At 43.8% G+C, this 16,765-nt stretch overlaps 1 protein-coding gene across 5 annotated transcripts in view; it reads right to left on the bottom strand.

The window, feature by feature from the left end:
• Window positions 1–629: 629 nt before the first annotated feature.
• The window catches only part of LOC149361789 (monocarboxylate transporter 12-like), a 67,569-nt gene continuing 51,433 nt past the window's right edge, over window positions 630–16,765 (bottom strand). For all 5 annotated transcript variants that reach the window (XM_089572824.1, XM_089572822.1, XM_089572821.1 and 2 more), the window contains 5 exons: window positions 14,890–15,084; window positions 13,467–13,610; window positions 10,725–11,055; window positions 4,050–4,576; window positions 630–2,559 (listed from right to left, as the gene is read on the bottom strand). In XM_089572824.1, coding sequence (XP_089428950.1) covers window positions 2,393–2,559; window positions 4,050–4,576; window positions 10,725–11,055; window positions 13,467–13,610; window positions 14,890–15,031 — 1,311 coding nt within the window. In that variant the 5' untranslated portion in view covers window positions 15,032–15,084 and the 3' untranslated portion in view covers window positions 630–2,392. The remainder of the gene's footprint in view (window positions 2,560–4,049; window positions 4,577–10,724; window positions 11,056–13,466; window positions 13,611–14,889; window positions 15,085–16,765) is intronic.

The raw sequence follows: 16,765 nt of genomic DNA, 5'->3' as shown, positions 1-16,765 counted from the left end.
TGTGGATGCTTTCCTTTAGCTACAAGAAAAGTATTGTGCTTTATTTATTCAACAGAACATAATTATTATACTACGCGTTAATCTAAACGCTGTGGAATTACAGTGCTTTGCCTTGGAACTACATCCTGTGCGAGGCATGAGAGCATAAGATCAATAGGTGGTGGCAGTCACGGTATTCGGAAAAAGCGCTTTCATGCACAGAAATGTTGGATTCGTGCTCATTTTGTTACTTTGTTCCTTGCGGCCCAGTGCAATTCAGTATTAAATCATTTTGGCACACAAGCCGCCGCGGTGGCTCAGCGGTTACGGTGCTCGGCTGCTGTCCCGAAAGACGCGGGTTCCATCCCGGCCGCGGTGGCTAGAATTTCTTTGGAGGAGAAATTCTAGAGGCCCGTGTACTGTGCGATGTCAGTGCACGTTAAAGAACCCCAGGTGGTCCAAATTTCCGGAGCCCTCCACTACGGCGTCTCTCATAGCCTTAGTCGCTTTGGGACGTTAAACCCCAGAAACCAACCAACCATTTTGGCACATTCATTGTCAAAAATTTAGCATTAATTGCAGAAGTTTGCGTGGGAAAGGTTACCTAAACTACTGTCAACTGGAGTGTTAAGAAGACGAGAAGAAACGAATACTCTAAAAACAGGGTTTATTCGGCTAGTTTCACCGTGGCAAAAAGTGCACCAAAATGCGTAACGCTGATGGTAGTTAAACCGAAAGCGGCGATGCCTTACCATGTTGTAATACAGTTATTGGCCAACTCCAAACGGATAAGCGCAGTCAAATAGACTGCGCCACATTTCAGATTAGTTAAAACTTGAAAAAAGCCTGTCATGCCGGCTTGAAATATGTGGAAAAGAAAAAAAAGCCTTCCAAATTTGGACCTTTGACGGGATGAAGGAGCGAATGCGAATCACCAGCCATCAGAATTTCCACTCTGGCTGCCGTTTGGGTAAAACCGATACGAAATCTTATTGTTGAGAGCCTCCCCACACTTTCGACATACCCCTTATTGCTGAAGTCAAACTGCGGAACACGCTTATCGGGCAGCTGGTGGACGACGTTCAAGTTTCCAGATACCAAATACATTTACATTGCGATATATTAAAGGAAAACGGTTTAAACAATAAAGACACGAAGGAAACATGAAGAGAAAGGTGAAACTAGCTTCTGCCATCACTGACGTCAGGTCGCATATCACTGATGCCCTGAGTTTATAATCATCATCAGCCTCACTACATCCGCAGCCTGACAAATTTTTCTGAGTTACCTCCAATTAACTCTAGTATCTGCCAGCTGCGGCGTCACTAAGCTTCCAGACTTTCGAAGCTAATGCGGCCACCGATTACCTTTAGCCTCATAGGGCGAACGAATCCACTCTATTAGCCTAACGGAACATAGTTTATCTTGCCATGAGATTATGTAATTATTTCACTTTCTTGATTTCAGCTGGGGCACCACTGAATTGCATGCTTATCCTTTCTTATAAAAATTGTCGTCTTACCAATACGCCCAGGCCAAACCTTCAGCGCGCACGCACTGACCGAACACATTTTGCGTGTAGGCAAGGACCGTAAGCGCTTTCAGGGTTGAGAATCTGCTTTTCAAAAGAATATGATCTGTGTGGACGCGGAAGACACGTGGTTTTAGACTGGGTGGATTCGAAGCCATGCGGCAAAGTCTCTGTACTGCTTCTGCTGCGCGAAGAACGACGGGAAAGCTGTTAATTTTTGTGAAGCACCTTCTCCATTCACTTTTTTGCAGTACAGCCTCTGAGATGACCATTTTTGTTCGATGTACAAAGCAATCCAGCCTGCTGTCTTTCTTTTTCGAGCACAATAAGCTTATTTTACCAGCACAATAATATTTGCAATAAGTTTTATTGGAAATGACGGATGCGATATATGTTGTTCGCTTTGCTTATGGGCGGAGGAGCGAGGGTGCGAAATGAAATTAAAAGCGGAAGTTTTTATTCCTGCTTCTAATACTGTTGTGTAGCCATGTGGTGGCCGTACTTACGGCGCAACAAAGAAACTGGGTCAGGTGAAGGTTACCAATAATTTTTTCGAGAAACCTACCTTGATATATATTATTCAGGACTATGATAATTTTGAAATGGATGATTGGCTGCTGATTCCTAAATTAGGGTTCTATTTATCCTACCTTTCAAAGAAACGGCCGACATCCTTGTGGGCCTCGTGCCTAAGAAAACGGTCACGGCACAAGTGATGCACAAAAAACTTGAGATCGATGTATTTCTCCGCGCTGGAAGCGCATGCGCGTAGTAAAACGCTGTAGCTTTACGGGCATCGAAATATTGATGTAGACGAATTTTCTCAAGCTCGTAATAGAAAAACGAGGCTCTCAAGGCGAAGAAAAAACTGCGCATATTCAACTAAGCACTGTTGTCCTCGAGATTCTGCTCTTTGACGTGACGAGTCCGTTCAGCTTTCCGTCGCGTGCACAAGTCGTAGGCTCCGAACAAAACTGCGGCCCCGAGGCACATGGCTCCGAGCATTCGATAGTAGCCGTCGTAGGAACCTGTTGCGTCACGAAACTGACCTGCAAGAAAAAAAAGAACAAAAAAATGAAAACAAGAAACACAGATATAGCAAAGCAAGCACCGTATTAAAATTGTCTGTTAAATTTTATAAAAGCTACAAAGATGCATTGAACATAGTTTGCGGACATTTTATAAAAAGCTTCAGCTCAGGTTCCCATGTGATCCGTGTGCGCATAGTGTCAAGCACGTCTTTTCATTTTCGCTCCACATATAAATCTCGAGAACTGACCCATTTCCTTTCGCTCAGTCTTGGAAATATTTTGTATGTGCTCCGAGAACGGCAGTAAGGAATGCGGACACTGCATGTGATGACCCGCACTCAACGTGACGGAACATTGTGGTAGGATTGTTGTGCATTTTTACGCCAGCTGCAGGGCGATGGGGAGGAAGGCGGGGGGTAGGAGTCCTCTCTAATTTTGCTGTTAAGAAAGTTAACCTTTTGATATTAGCTCTCCCCTTGGTTACTGCAACATGTCTTTAAAAATGACAATAGGACAGGGTCGTTAATGAAACGCTGTGTCCTCAATGCCAGTGCTTCACTTGCTCCTCCTTCCTTTGCCCATTGGCTTCCGCCTCCTAAGAAGCCCGTTTTCAGGCAGCACCCTATTTACTCTAATGCGAAGCACTTTCTGATAGCGCATGCAATTTGAACTGAGCTGTGCTTCGAAATTAGAGGGCGGGGAATTGAATTTGTTTCGGATGCCTGAAAACAAGCACCCATTATTTATTCTTGTAAAAACAGTGAGGCACTCCGGTGTGTCCCCTGCCATGAGCTACCCGGGCTCTTTTTCTATGGGGAAAAAAATAGTGTCTTCGACACAGTCAAGATGGAGCGCATGCTGCGCACTAGGGGCCGTTCGTGTCAAACACCATCGAGGCTCTTTGCAGCAGATACCTAAATCTGTACTCTAATCGCACTCCCGCCTTCTGTTTTAGCATTGACATTAGCCTGTTGTAGACAGATGGGGTTGAGTGGAAAGGCGGGTGGGCATTGAGAAGAAATTATGTATACCTACCCGCAATGACACGAAGCACTCCACCGTAAGCGCCTGTGTTGAACATCGCCATATGACAATGATACCAAAGATGGTATTGAATATACTGACCAACTGAACTGAGTGTAATAGTACTCAAAGTTCCTGTTGTCTTAGTGAAAGTATCAGACTGCGTATTTTAGGTTGCGAGGCCAGTTTCTGGGAAGTATTTTTAATAACAGACACACAATCAAATGTTAATACAGAGAACAATGTTCTGTTATGCTTGAAGAGTAATAGTTATTGGTAATTTTGAAGAATCAAAGTGTGAAAGATTATTATTTTTTTCAGAAATATTGAGTTTACAAAACTGGCTTTATAGCTTAAAGTGTTTTGGAGATTTGTGTCACGTAAACAGACCTGAGAGCATTTAAATATGCCAAGTAAGCAAGTCGCGTTTTCTTAGTTTTTTGGCGTAATGAACTGTAAGAGGAAGGAAGCGTCCTTTTACTTGCCGATTATGGATGGGCTCACCAAGGAGACCGGCACCATGACGACACCGACGATGCCAGAGCTGACCGCCGTCCGCTGGACTCCCAAGAACTCGGCAATGAGCACGTACCTGATGCACAATATGTAGCCCTGGGCAACTCCAGTCACGGCTGCCAGCACAAATATAGCACCGAAGCTGAACACGTGCGGCATCGCCACCAAGCACGCAAAGATGCAAAGGAAGCTGAGCACGTAGAGGGGTCGTCGGCTGAATGGCATGCAGTCTGCCAGCACAGGCACCACAACACGACCGGCGAGCTGGCCCATCGAAGCGGATGTTACGAGGTGCTTTGCGCTGTCCAGTGGAATGCCTTTGTCGATGCCGTAATCGACGATGGTCGTGGAGTACTCTCCAGCCGTGTAGTCTCCGACTACGACGGCTGCCACGAGTACGTAGAATGCTGGCGTAGAGAACAGCTCCAGGACATGTCTCAAGGAGGCACTCTCACGCTGACGCGTCTTTTCTTTAGGCCGACAGCTTTCCGTCACTCTGAGCTTCCAAAATGAAACGAGAAGAAAACAACGAAAATTGAACAAATACGTGCTTATGAGCAAAGTAATATGTACATATCACAATTAATTTGCATAAAAGGCATTCACGGTGCAGAGCTGATAATAAATCTGCGACTTTTAACTCCAATGTCGTGATGACGGCGAAAGAAAGCTCCTTGAACCGGAGCTTCAGTGGCCCTTGGTCCAAACCACCCAAAAATAGGAAAACGGCCAACCTTCTCATAATTTATATTAGTTTATATATAAGTATACGAAGCACCCGTATCGGCTTACACGCAAACCACCAGGTTTCTTAAAAATTAGTATCTTTTATTATAATAAATAGAGCTCTTGGTGGTGTCTAGTACAAACGCTGTGTAAGTAAGTCTTGAAGTCATGGATTGATCGATTGCCTCAGGCCTTCCCTCTCCAGTCCTCCTCAGAGTCAGCGCCAAGTCATCGACACGTCGCATTTCACAGTATCTCCTACGCATTTTGTCGATAGTTGTGGTTTACACACGATGATATGAATTGCTACCATGCTATTCGGTGTACCACAAGAACCCATCCTTGGACCTCTTCTTATTTTAATTCGTATAATCACCCTCCTTCTATCTACCTTGCGTCATCCATATTTTTGCAGATGACTGCGTAATTTTTTAAGAAATCACTTGTGTCCACGATATTCACACTTTGCTATATTAATTTTGCATCTAACCTGTGCAGGCCATGAAACATGGAATTAAATATACCTGCTGAAACAGCGCCAAACCATAACGGGTTAGAAAGCGACACGACACGCGCGATATTTTTAACGCAGCAGGTAAGTATCTTGGAGTGTAAATTACTCGAAGTTAACTTTGTGCAACCATTTCAAATAGTTCACTACTAGCGGTAACTGCGTGTTAGGGTATTCACTTCGCAACTTCTCCGGCGCTCCATCGTCAATGAAATTTCTCCTTTCTAAAATACCAACACGTCTTAAACTTGAATAGGCAGCATCATTGTGGAAACCTACGCATGACAACCATACAAATTTTCTGGAACTTACCAAAAATCTGTTCGCTTCATCCTTTCAAATTATAACCATACCTGAAGTATCACAGCCGCTGAAGCTCGCTTTTCCCTTTCACGCTTTTTATCTCGCAGGGAAATCGGTCGCTTAACTTGGGTCCACAAGGCATATTACCACTTCAAGCTGCACGGCTATTTCGTTTCACCACAAGAATACATTTCCCTTGGTCAACAAGGTCGGCACTGCAAAATGCTGCACAATTTTTTTTTTCAATCTCACCTTCCCTCGACTTCTGTCGAGTAGAACTGCTTGCCCCCGATACTGCAGTGATTGAACACAATGTAGCTTTCTCGACGCATTAGCTAACTTGGTTTATTCTGGGAAAGTTTAATTTGTATTCCACTCTATGGAATTCCACTCTATGAAATATCCACTCTATGGAATTCATTATTTTTTATTCAGAGTTGCCCACTCGCCTCTGTAATATCTTCGGCACGGAGAGTACAATAACAAATAAATTAAGTCATAAATAAGCGTGACGTAAGCGACATCAATAAGTACAACATTCATAACAGTTATAACCTAAAACAAGAAAGGAAGTATAATACAGTATGCTGTAAGGTAGAGACGCAGTCTAAACATGGTAAAAGGTAACTAGAGAGAAAACGTGCACAATGTCATTTCCCAGAGAGGGAAGGCAATGAGAGTGACTGAGGAATTCTTCAAAGATTTGTCGAATACCCGAAATAAACATGAGGTTTAAGAGAGACTGTTTATGCTGACGAACGGAATATACCGCCGGGGATGAAAGTGGCGAAAAAGAAATCCTTAGCAGCAACGCACAACGGGAAAAGATGGAGATGAGGGTCAAGGAATGGCAGGTCTGTTGAAGGACTGTTGCGATTTGGTGGAAGGAAAACTTACCACCAAGCAGACGCATCGCCTTAGGGCTTCTAGTGCACCACTAGCTTGGCAGAATGCTAGTTTTTCATTTCATTTTATTTATTGAAGCCTTAAGGGCCCGTGGGCATTACATAAGGCGGGGGCAAGAACAGTGTGTAGCAACACATGATACCAGCTCAACAAAAACAAAAAGCAAAGGAACGAAACAAAGCAAAAAAATCATGAAAGGAGGCAGTAACACAGGATCAGATTATTAGGTAAAGCCGAATACATCAAGTAAGACACAGATGACTCGCTAAAATAGTGCGGAAAATTTCTCGATCTATGCAAGAAGCAATATTATCAGGCAGGGAATTCCATCGCGCTATTACATCTGGAAAGAATGAATCATTCATCGCGGACGTGCGGCCTTTCATGGGAGCTATGGGACGACTGTGGTTTACGCGAAGGGATATTCTTGATGGTGGTTGTAGCAAAGAGTGCCTGTTAATAGGGCGGTAGAAAAAGGAATGAAGGAGGCATAGGCGTGATACGATGCGACATGACTGGAGACTTGGGAGGGAAAGGGCTCGTTTTAGTGCAGTGACACTACTATCACGCGAGTACTGTGACATGATAAACCGCGCAGCGCGATTTTGAACGGCTTCTAATTCATTTGTAAGGTATGCTTGCGAGGGGTGCCAGGTGGATGAGGCGTATTCGAGCTTTGGGCGTACGTATGTCTGATAAGCTAGTTGTCTGATTTCAGGTGGTGCTGATGTTAGGTTCCGTCGCAGATAACCGAAAGTGCCTGAGGCCTGGGAGCAATTTGAATTAATATGAGTGACCCGTGATAAGGATGATGTCAGGTGAACACCAAGGTATTTGGAAAGGGAAGTACAGGCAATGGGAGTTGAATCGATATGGTATGCGCAGTTAATTTAGGTTTGTTTACGAGAGAAGTACGTGAGTATCATGTGTCTAGGTTAAGTGGCATGTGCCATTTTTCACACCATGATGCAATTGTGTCTATATCATTTTGTAGCTTAATGGTGTCTTCAGGGGCATCCACAAGAAACAGGATGTCAGAAACTTTAAAACCCACACACTGACCAGACGCTCACAAGATGTTTGCTGCTCAAAAGGTGTTTGCTAAGGTCATGTCTTATAGAGTTATAGCAGCCTTACACTTGAGTCAATGAAATGAGTGCTCTGGCTTAAGGATAGGGTACAGGAGATTATAACATATTCACACCATCACTCATCTGGAAGAGAAATGCGCTGAATTTAATCGCCCCATGCACCGGGTGTACCCGCTAAATCTAGCCAGGTGTTAAAAAAGTGCAAGGACTGTCCTAGGTGAGTGAAGCTAAATGAGTGCTGCTGAGAGTCCTATGGGCCTAGTTGGTAGTGTTTTTTTCTCCAAAGGTAGTTACTTAGTCGTGACTAATCAGGTAACGATTTGTATACTGGCTTAGAGAAAGAAAAAGTTGTTTAGGACGTTGTAGATCATTTTGAAAAAGAGCATACTGAAATATTTAGAACAAGGTACCATTTCCATAGATATTTTAGCGGCCTGAAATGAAAGATTGGCAGAGGGTTAGCATCAGCTCGCCCATATCTTTCAGCCACTGTAAACGCGAATCCACGTTGGGGAGAGCCCTCCGGGGCTGAGAAGATTTCACTCTCAGAGAGCATGTTTTGGGGCGCCTAAGTAACGCCATTCTCTCGTGACAGTGTTTGTATTGTGCGGAATTCTTTTTTAGACCTTTTTTAGACACTCGGCCCATTACGTACAATCATTCATCCCTAAAGCCATAGCTGACTGGAATAATCTACCGTCAGATATTGCCACTGAAGTTAACACCGTTCAATTTCATCAAATGCTGTGGACTCATATCAGAATTTGACGTCTCTGTACGATATCGTATTGTAGTTTTTTCTTTTTGTGTTATCCTTGAACCCCCGGTGTTTCAATTTTCACACTTTTATCTTATCTTTATTTGAACTTTAATCCACTTCTAATATTGGTGTTTGCGTATTTTGTGGTTTTCTTGCTATGTTTGCTGAAATTGTTTAGTCTTACTATTTTGTTTCTCGCATATTTTTATTAGTGTGTTTCGTGTGCCCCCCCCCCCCCCCCCCTATGTAATACCCTCTTGCAGAGGGCCTTTAGGGTATTTGAATAAATAAATAAATAAATTTATTCTATTAATCTTATATTTACCAGATTCAATGAAACTCTTTACTACTGAACCAATTTCGGAGACCAAGAAATGCTAAAGATGAGGTCAGATAGCTCTAAGGAGCCTTCATTTGTTTTCACTCGTCTTCGACGCAGAGTTGCTTTGAAAAACTTCGTTATTTTTAGTTGGAGCACCTTGTATAACTTATAAAAAATTACGGGAATCGCTTGGTTCAGTCGAATAATGACCTGTAATACAGGCATTGCGTAGCCACGGGGTACATGAGGCACATACCTATAAAGACGCTATGAATTACGTATACTTACTGCTGAGCTACTACATTCATTCACAGGAAAACGGACAAAATTCCAGTGCAGAGGTATAACATGATCTCTGCACAAGAATTCACCACGGGTTTACAGGAGGTAGTGAGATAAATAGAAAGGGAAGTGAAGGGAATAAAAGTTAATGAAGAACACTTGAGTGATTTTTCATTTGCTGGTTACATTGCTTTAATAAGTTACTCAGTGGATGAACAGCAAAGTATTACTGAGAAATTAAGCAGGCAGAGCAGAATAATGGGTCTAAATATAATTTGAACAAAAAGCTTAAGCAGAGCACAAGAGCCAAGGAGGCAAGTGAAATATTAAGATAGGCAGCGAAGCATTCGAAATTAGAAGCGAATAAATATAACTGTGGCAGATACTGCAGATCCGAAGAGCTAAGTTGAGAAAAAAAATAATTATTTCACCGCCCAGGTCTGGCTGGCTATTCCGAGTCAGTCAGCTGAGGTGGAGCTAGCAGTGAAATTTGAGAATCAAACATCTAGGAGAATAAAACTGGAGCTGAGCGCGTTTGGCATGTACTCTTTGGTCATGAACGGGCAAAGTTGGTGAGGACACAAACGCGGCTTGATAACATCCTAGTCGAAATCAAGAGGAAGAAGTGGGCTTGGGCAGGGCATGTAACGCGAAGGCAAGATAAACGCCGTGCCTTAAGGGTAGCGGAGGGGTTTCCAAGAGAACGCAACCGTAGCAGAGGGCGGCAGCAAGTTAGACGGGGGATGAGATTAAGAAGCTTGCGGGGATACGTTGGCCGAAGCTGGCAAAGGACTGGGTTAATTCGAGAGACATAGGGCAGGCCTTTGCCCTGCCGTGGCCGTATCAGACTGGTGATGATGGAGATGATGATGACGGTCTGGTTACCGGTATTCCTCAGCAGCAAAGCACATGATAGTGTTTAGTCGACAGTGCTGACCCACGAGGGACAAAATAGAGGGGATGAAAAGAGATTGAAATGAAATTGAGGACCGTCTATCCAGCTATCTTACATATATAATTATCTTACAATATCTTATCTTACAACATATATTACAATAAAGAAAAAATGGGCATATGACAAAGAACCAGTTTCTAAGCAGGGGACGGGACAGTGTGACGTGGGTGCATAACATAATTCAGTATGTAGGATTTTGGTGGCCGCAGCTAGCGCAGACTGGTTTTAATATGAAGCCTATGGGAGAAACCTATGGGTGAAGCCTATGTCTTGCAGCGGACGTAGGCTGATAATGATGGCGAAGAACAAATATTAAGCTCAGCAAATATTGCTGTCTTAAGTTGAGTCCTTACTGGAAGCTCAAGACAACTGCGGCACTGAAGCGTGCGGCGTGGCGCGGCAGTCAAACATTGAAAAACACATATTACTGATGCCTCTAAAAACTTTATATATTTAATTTAAAGCCACCATGATGACTCAGTAGTATGGTGCTCGGCTACTGAGCCGGAAGGCGCTGGTTCGATCCTGGAGGCGGCGGTCGCATTTCGATGAGTCAAAATGCTAGAGATCCGTATATTGTGTGAAGTTTGTGGGCGTTAAATTATCGAAATTATCGGGACGCCTAAACTAGGCCGTCCCTCACAGCCAGAGTTGCCTTGGGACGTTAAACGCTATAAATATGTATTTGATTTTAATTACTGAGCGCCACAAATCTATTCTCCACTTAAATACTCCGCATAGCAGAACAGCTGAAAGTATATAAAGAGGTAATAACGAAGCTCTCTCACTTTTTTGAGTCCGTAATTGCGTTATAACACACTGGTTTGGAGCACCCCTTCTGCAAACAGTCCTGCTTGCTTCGTTGCCACCAGAGTCTTGTCGGCGCAGGGTTCCTAGCCAGCAGGACGACCACAGTGGAGTTCATGAGGATCCCTCCGTACACAAGAAGTGCTCCGTCGAGAGCGTAAGTGTCCACGAGCTGAGCAAGTACGAACTGACTGACTACTGCAGATATGCCATAGGCGATGAAGATGGAGGAGGTCGCCACAGATCGATATCTGTCGAAGTGAAGCAACGTGTAGATGGCGGATGAAGTGAGGAAGATTCCGTGTCCCAAACCTGGGCGACAGGGCAGGAACTTCGAGTGAGTTACCAGCAGTTCAGCCAAACCAAACGTGCTTGCCGAGTCTACTCTTATATTTGGTCTTGATTTCTCGCTTAATCTCCTCTATTAAAACCAAACAGCACAGAGAGTACAAAAAAAGGAAAAGTTTTTACCACGCTGCGCTGTGGTTCGCTGCGCTTGTATCTGTTCTCATAATCGCCATGTGGCTTTTTCTTTGTTCACATATTCTTTGTTTTCTTTGTACGCACTCGAAGTTGTTTTAGCTGCATTACACTATCGCAGCATTGTCTGTTAATTTATGCTATAATCACTGTGAAACAAACAGCCCCGAACTTAAGGTCTGGGCTTAAGGCCAGGATTGCAAGGAAAGTTGAATTGAAATAGAGGAGCGCCGGTATTAGCACTGCCGTCACTGCGTGACGGTAGCTGTATGACGTGAAGGAGTGGCGATTTGTGATGATTTACTTAAGAATGACTTTCAGCGCGCAAACATTAATTTTCGCACGCAAAATACGCAAATAATAAACTAGTTGAAAGATTTAGTAAGTAGCTGTGCGCTAGCAATAGAGACATGTGTCTGGAGGGCATCGGTAAGGTAAAATCACACGTAAATATGGCAGTCGATTAGAAAATCGTTCTGCTTTAGAACAGGCCACATATTAGCGTACCTCTGAAATACTTTCTGCTAAGTTTATTTTCGTTTTAATAGGGCATGTGAACTGAAATTTTTCTGGCTATGTTGTTATTGTGTAAGGGCTGATATTAGGCGAGTATTCAAAACTCTTCCTTAATCAGCCCGGTGTATGTTCGGGTTTAATGAGATCAACTCGTAGACGAGGTCTGAGCACTGCTGATGGCACGCGGAGGCTGTGGTTACAGTTTCTGCTATAAGCGTCTTTTTCTTTTCGTGCTTGAGTTTATTTTGATGATAGTTGTAAAAATAACAAAACACAAAGTAGTACGCACACCTCTTTAGTTTTTTGTTTCAAGGTTCATTGTTTTCTTTGAACTTTTGAGCTGCTCAGCCCTATTCTATGTCCTATTTTCTGTCAAGCTGCCCTCAGAAGAGGTGCTCAACCGCGAAATCACCCTGCATTCCGTTGCCTCACTGGCGCGTGAGACAACGAGGAGCGGACAGCCGGATGAGCGGCGTTTAAAGACAAATCCGGTAGATGTGATCTGCACTACTTCGACTGTACGCAGGAGCTTTTCTCTTCGGCCTTTTACGCTCCACCAAGTGGTCAGTGCCGACACCGGAATCATTGCACTTTTCACGACAATCCATAATAAAATACTCTTAAAAACCGACACGATAGAAGGAAAAGGTCCACATTGCGCAAAGTAGCTATTTGCAGCGTCTGCTTTGAGTTACGCAGCGTAGGCACGCACGCCCGCTTATGTGCGTTTGGGTTTAGGTCATAAACATGTCCCAGAGACGAGATTTACGTGTCCAATTTTGCGGTTATTGCGGTTATTGCATCATATGGTAGAAGTGAGAAAGAAGTTCTTGCCACGCCAATATCTTATCCGAAGAGATGAAGGGTTGCAGAATAAATAATTGAAGCTATGTCGATGTGGGACCCATTAGCATAGATTTTGGCTCTTCCGATAAGACGCCCTTCGGTTAATTCGGAGATTTCACTCGGCCCTACGACCTGCCAGTGAACACAGCTACAAAACATTGCCTTAACTAAGGATAGCAAAAGAAGACCAGATATCTTGCTAGGGCTACCTCTATGGGTCCCAATGAAAGGATATGTGGCACAGCCTGTCACCCTTACTGGAGTGTAAGTTATAGCAGTTACCCACGAAACTGGCGGCAGAGTTTTTCGAGAAAATAAGCTGGGTAGCTTCCGATTAACAAAGGAAACACTGCGAAATACGGGGACAAAAGAGAAACATACACGACAGGACCAGCGTGTATGTTTGCTTTGACCCCGTATTTCTCGCCGTTTTCTTTGTGAGTCATGAACCAACTAGCTCAAACTAGAGTTCTTCTTGAGTAGCTTCTGATTTTGTCAAATGAGGCAGCCCTGAATGTGACAGACTAGTAGGAACACCGGCGACAGGTATGTGGCCTAATACATTTCCAGCGTATTAATCATAACTTCTTCTACGCGCATTTCAAGGAGCTCCATGGAACGGCAAGGATGCGTTACTTGAGATGGTGACTGGGAAGTGCATAGGTTTACAGTTTTGGGCCGTAATTTTCGGGGAAGGATATCAAAGTATAAATTGTGCCTAACGCCTTAAGACACATTGGTCAGAGGTTGAGGGTTAAAACAGTGGTCAGTACACCGTGCTGCTTAGAGGCCAGCGAAAATTCTGGTTGCATGCGTACTTGTGTAGGTGACAGCCAGAAATTTCATCAGATGCATCGGGCCTGAATAGCAAGAGCACTTACCATGCATCACGCCGAAGGTCATAGTCATCCAAAAGATATCCTGCGCTAACGCTGAGAAAACAAACGCTGCCGAGGTGAGAATGGTGCTGAGGAGAACGACATAGTATGTCTTTATCTGTCGTTGGAGTAAGTAGACAGCCAACCCTGCAAGGAGTTCAGTGTGCAATGTTATGCGCAGAATGAGAGCAGCTGGCGTCAGACATGCACTTAATATATGCTTACTAAATTTTGCAAGGCACTTGTAATGCAGAACAGTTCGTTTTGTAAAAGTTATCTTCGTAGCGAACTAAATTCCATAAATGAGGCATCCATTTAGGACCCAAATTGTACTGACCAAACTGACGCCCTAGGACGTACTAGAAAAACTATCTGCAATTCATATTTTCAATGAACAGCCAGCATATTATCAATGAAAAGCATGTTAATCCCACCTTCACTGCCTTTCAAGGAAACTTTTTCGCGTTTCTTAGTCGTTTGAACGTTTCACATATGCTCCAATGTTCGTAGCGAACACATTCTTCCGTCTTGGTCCATCACTCCACGACTGGACGACGCGCACAAGGTTTGGAATAGCGTCAGGCATAACAAAACGTGAAGCGCGCCTTCATTCTCCAAATGTCCAGGGGCGTGCACCACCTTCCCGGACTGCTTGGTGCCATTCGAGACCAACATCAACAATCGATTTCAAGCCACGTTAGCTAACATTATATATCTACGAATTCGACTTGCCCATACCCCATTCTTATTTTCTGTGTTGTGCCCATCGCCATCTGCAATGCCTCATGCCTTGAGGGTACGATCAATCAATCAATCAATCAATCAATCAATCAATCAATCAATCAATCAATCAATCAATCAATCAATCAGTCAATCAATCAATCAATCAATCAATCAATAAACAAATGATACCACGATGCTTTGCTTGTTCCAGTTATTCTGAAACTATCGCGCACATGAAAATGCATAAGATTATGAGCATTAATTCATACAATTCCTGTTTGATGTGTTTTAAAGACTCAAATAGCAGTACATTCAGTTCGCTATTTGAAAATTTCTATTACTAGCTCTTCTCACCATTCACGACTCATCACCGGTAATGAGCATCCATTTATGCACGCAGATCCGGCTCTGTACATGTGATATACTACAAAGAAGTCTTGTACTATCTCATCGATCGGTAATGAAAGGAGAAGCGTTCGCTGAAACAAAATGTGTCTAATAAAACGTCATTTTAAAGTGAACGCTGGCGAGTTATATTCGCGTCTCGCCCTCGTTCTCTCGCCCTCTTCTGCGATGAAACCTCTCCTCCATCCTTGTGCTTATCGCAAAAAAACAAACATGAGCAGTCTTCCAAACTACATTAGACGCAAGCAGAAACACACCACAAAAAACACCGCACAGCTGTGTCCGTCATTTCTCGCACCTGAAAGGTGGCTGAGCATGATGCCGATGCTTTTTGGCCAGGAAGCTTCTTCCCTTGTGATTCCGAACTTTTCCAGGAACAGGACGAAAAGCAGGCCAAACCAGGACCAAGGCATGGTCACCAGGAAAGAAGCACCGGCCATTGCAACAGGCACAATCCAACACGTGTCTAATGGGATCGGTTTGTCCTCTCGGCCTGCGTTCAGGGAGTTCGTAGAAGTAGAAAACACACAAGAACAGCTAAGCCGCTTTTCGGGAAGCTCTCTGTTCAAGAAGAAAGCCATAACGCCATTAAACCGCGCAGATCAGTGAGAAAAAACTGTAGAGGTAGGTTTACTGGCTTAACACGTGAATTAGCAAAAGCTTTTTTAGACTCCTTTAGATATATAGCTCTGCATTCTGCGTTTGAACCAACCTCAGGGAGGGCCTTACTCCGATTACCTACACCTTTCCTAGTAGCCACTGTTTGTGTTTTTCCCTTGCGGTTTTTCCGGTTGCCAATTCCTGCTCTCTCATCATAACCTCTGAGGCCACTAGGCCACCCCTCACCTCCCAGCCTCTCTCTCTGCCCTCTCGCACTTTCCTCTTCCTCTTCAACCCTAAAAGTAAAGAGGAAGACCTCCCTCTCCCAAGTTTGCCACCTTCCCTTCGTGACGTGTTGCCGCAGCATGATACGGTTGGCAGGGGATGGCCATTGACTTGAATTGAATGAAATGAAATTAAAATCGACAAATCAGATTCAAATACTTAGGTTTTAATAATCAGTCTACTAAGCGGTACATGCGAGACTATAAGGCAAAATCAACGATATAATAGCTTTGGCTGTAAAATGGAAAGCCATCCATCTAAACACCCTAAAAATCTTTTTTTCTACTATACTTCGACATTAGTCATTTTGGTAATTTTACACTCTAGCAATCAAAGTACGAAGAAAAATCGAAATTCTCAGAATATTTGAACTCATCTACCTGAAAAACTAAGTTGCGAAACACGTTAGCGTTGGTGAAATTTTTCAAATATGTGTTGGGTGAATTCTTGACACTGGGCATATCGCCCATTTTGCACAACTATTGGGATCTAAGTGGCATATTCGCTCGAAACGAAGTGGGTACACGGAATGAAGACTGCACGAATTGTTGCTCTTGGCCAAAGACAGACACTGTTTGAAATTTAAACTACGCTAATCTATATGGCATTACAGTAGTCACGTTCTCCCTGTTGTGTGGCAATGAAAAGTTTTTTTTTTTTCAGTGCTGTCAGCTTTGCTCGACTTCACTACCTCTTTCTTTATTTTTGACGCAAAAGACTTTCGTTCTCTTTTTTTAGCGCCCTTTGCTCTTTATTGCTACTACGGCTGGAATTCGACGATGGGTTGCTAAGTCGAACGTGCAATCTGTGTGCTCATCGTCGCGTCCACTCTTGTAGGGGACAAAACTAATAAAAAGGAAGGAAAGTAGTTCTTGATGCTCAAGCATTAGCACCTAGACGGAGAGGGAATCGTCAGTCTGCCAGCCAAACGAACGTCTTTCCTCCAATGGCGGTCCCCCTTGGCGGGAGTTCATAGAGCCCTACATACGGAGACTAAAGGACAGAGTCGGTTCAGGGATATGGAAAGGTGTTCTAGAAGAATAGCGTGGCAGGCTGACAAACGTTTGCTTGAATGATTCCTCACAGGTGTGCAAGGGTCACTGGATTATCCAACTGAGGTTGCTCTCTTCCGCCTCTTTGCTCAGCTTTGTGTCTCGAGCAGTAGTTATCGCCGTATTTTCTAGCGAAACCTGTGCACTTTTACAAACGGTAATCGCAACAAGTGGTATGCACGCAATACGGGTGAAAAAGAAATTGACAGGCAACCTTGCAATGTGATGCGGTAAGTT

This window comes from Amblyomma mixtum, chromosome 2 (genome assembly GCF_055824585.1).
Source record: "Amblyomma mixtum isolate Tamu chromosome 2, ASM5582458v1, whole genome shotgun sequence".
Lineage (NCBI taxonomy): Eukaryota > Metazoa > Arthropoda > Arachnida > Ixodida > Ixodidae > Amblyomma > Amblyomma mixtum.
The sequence above is the reverse complement of the archived record's forward strand: the minus strand, read 5'-3'. Positions and strand labels throughout refer to the sequence as shown.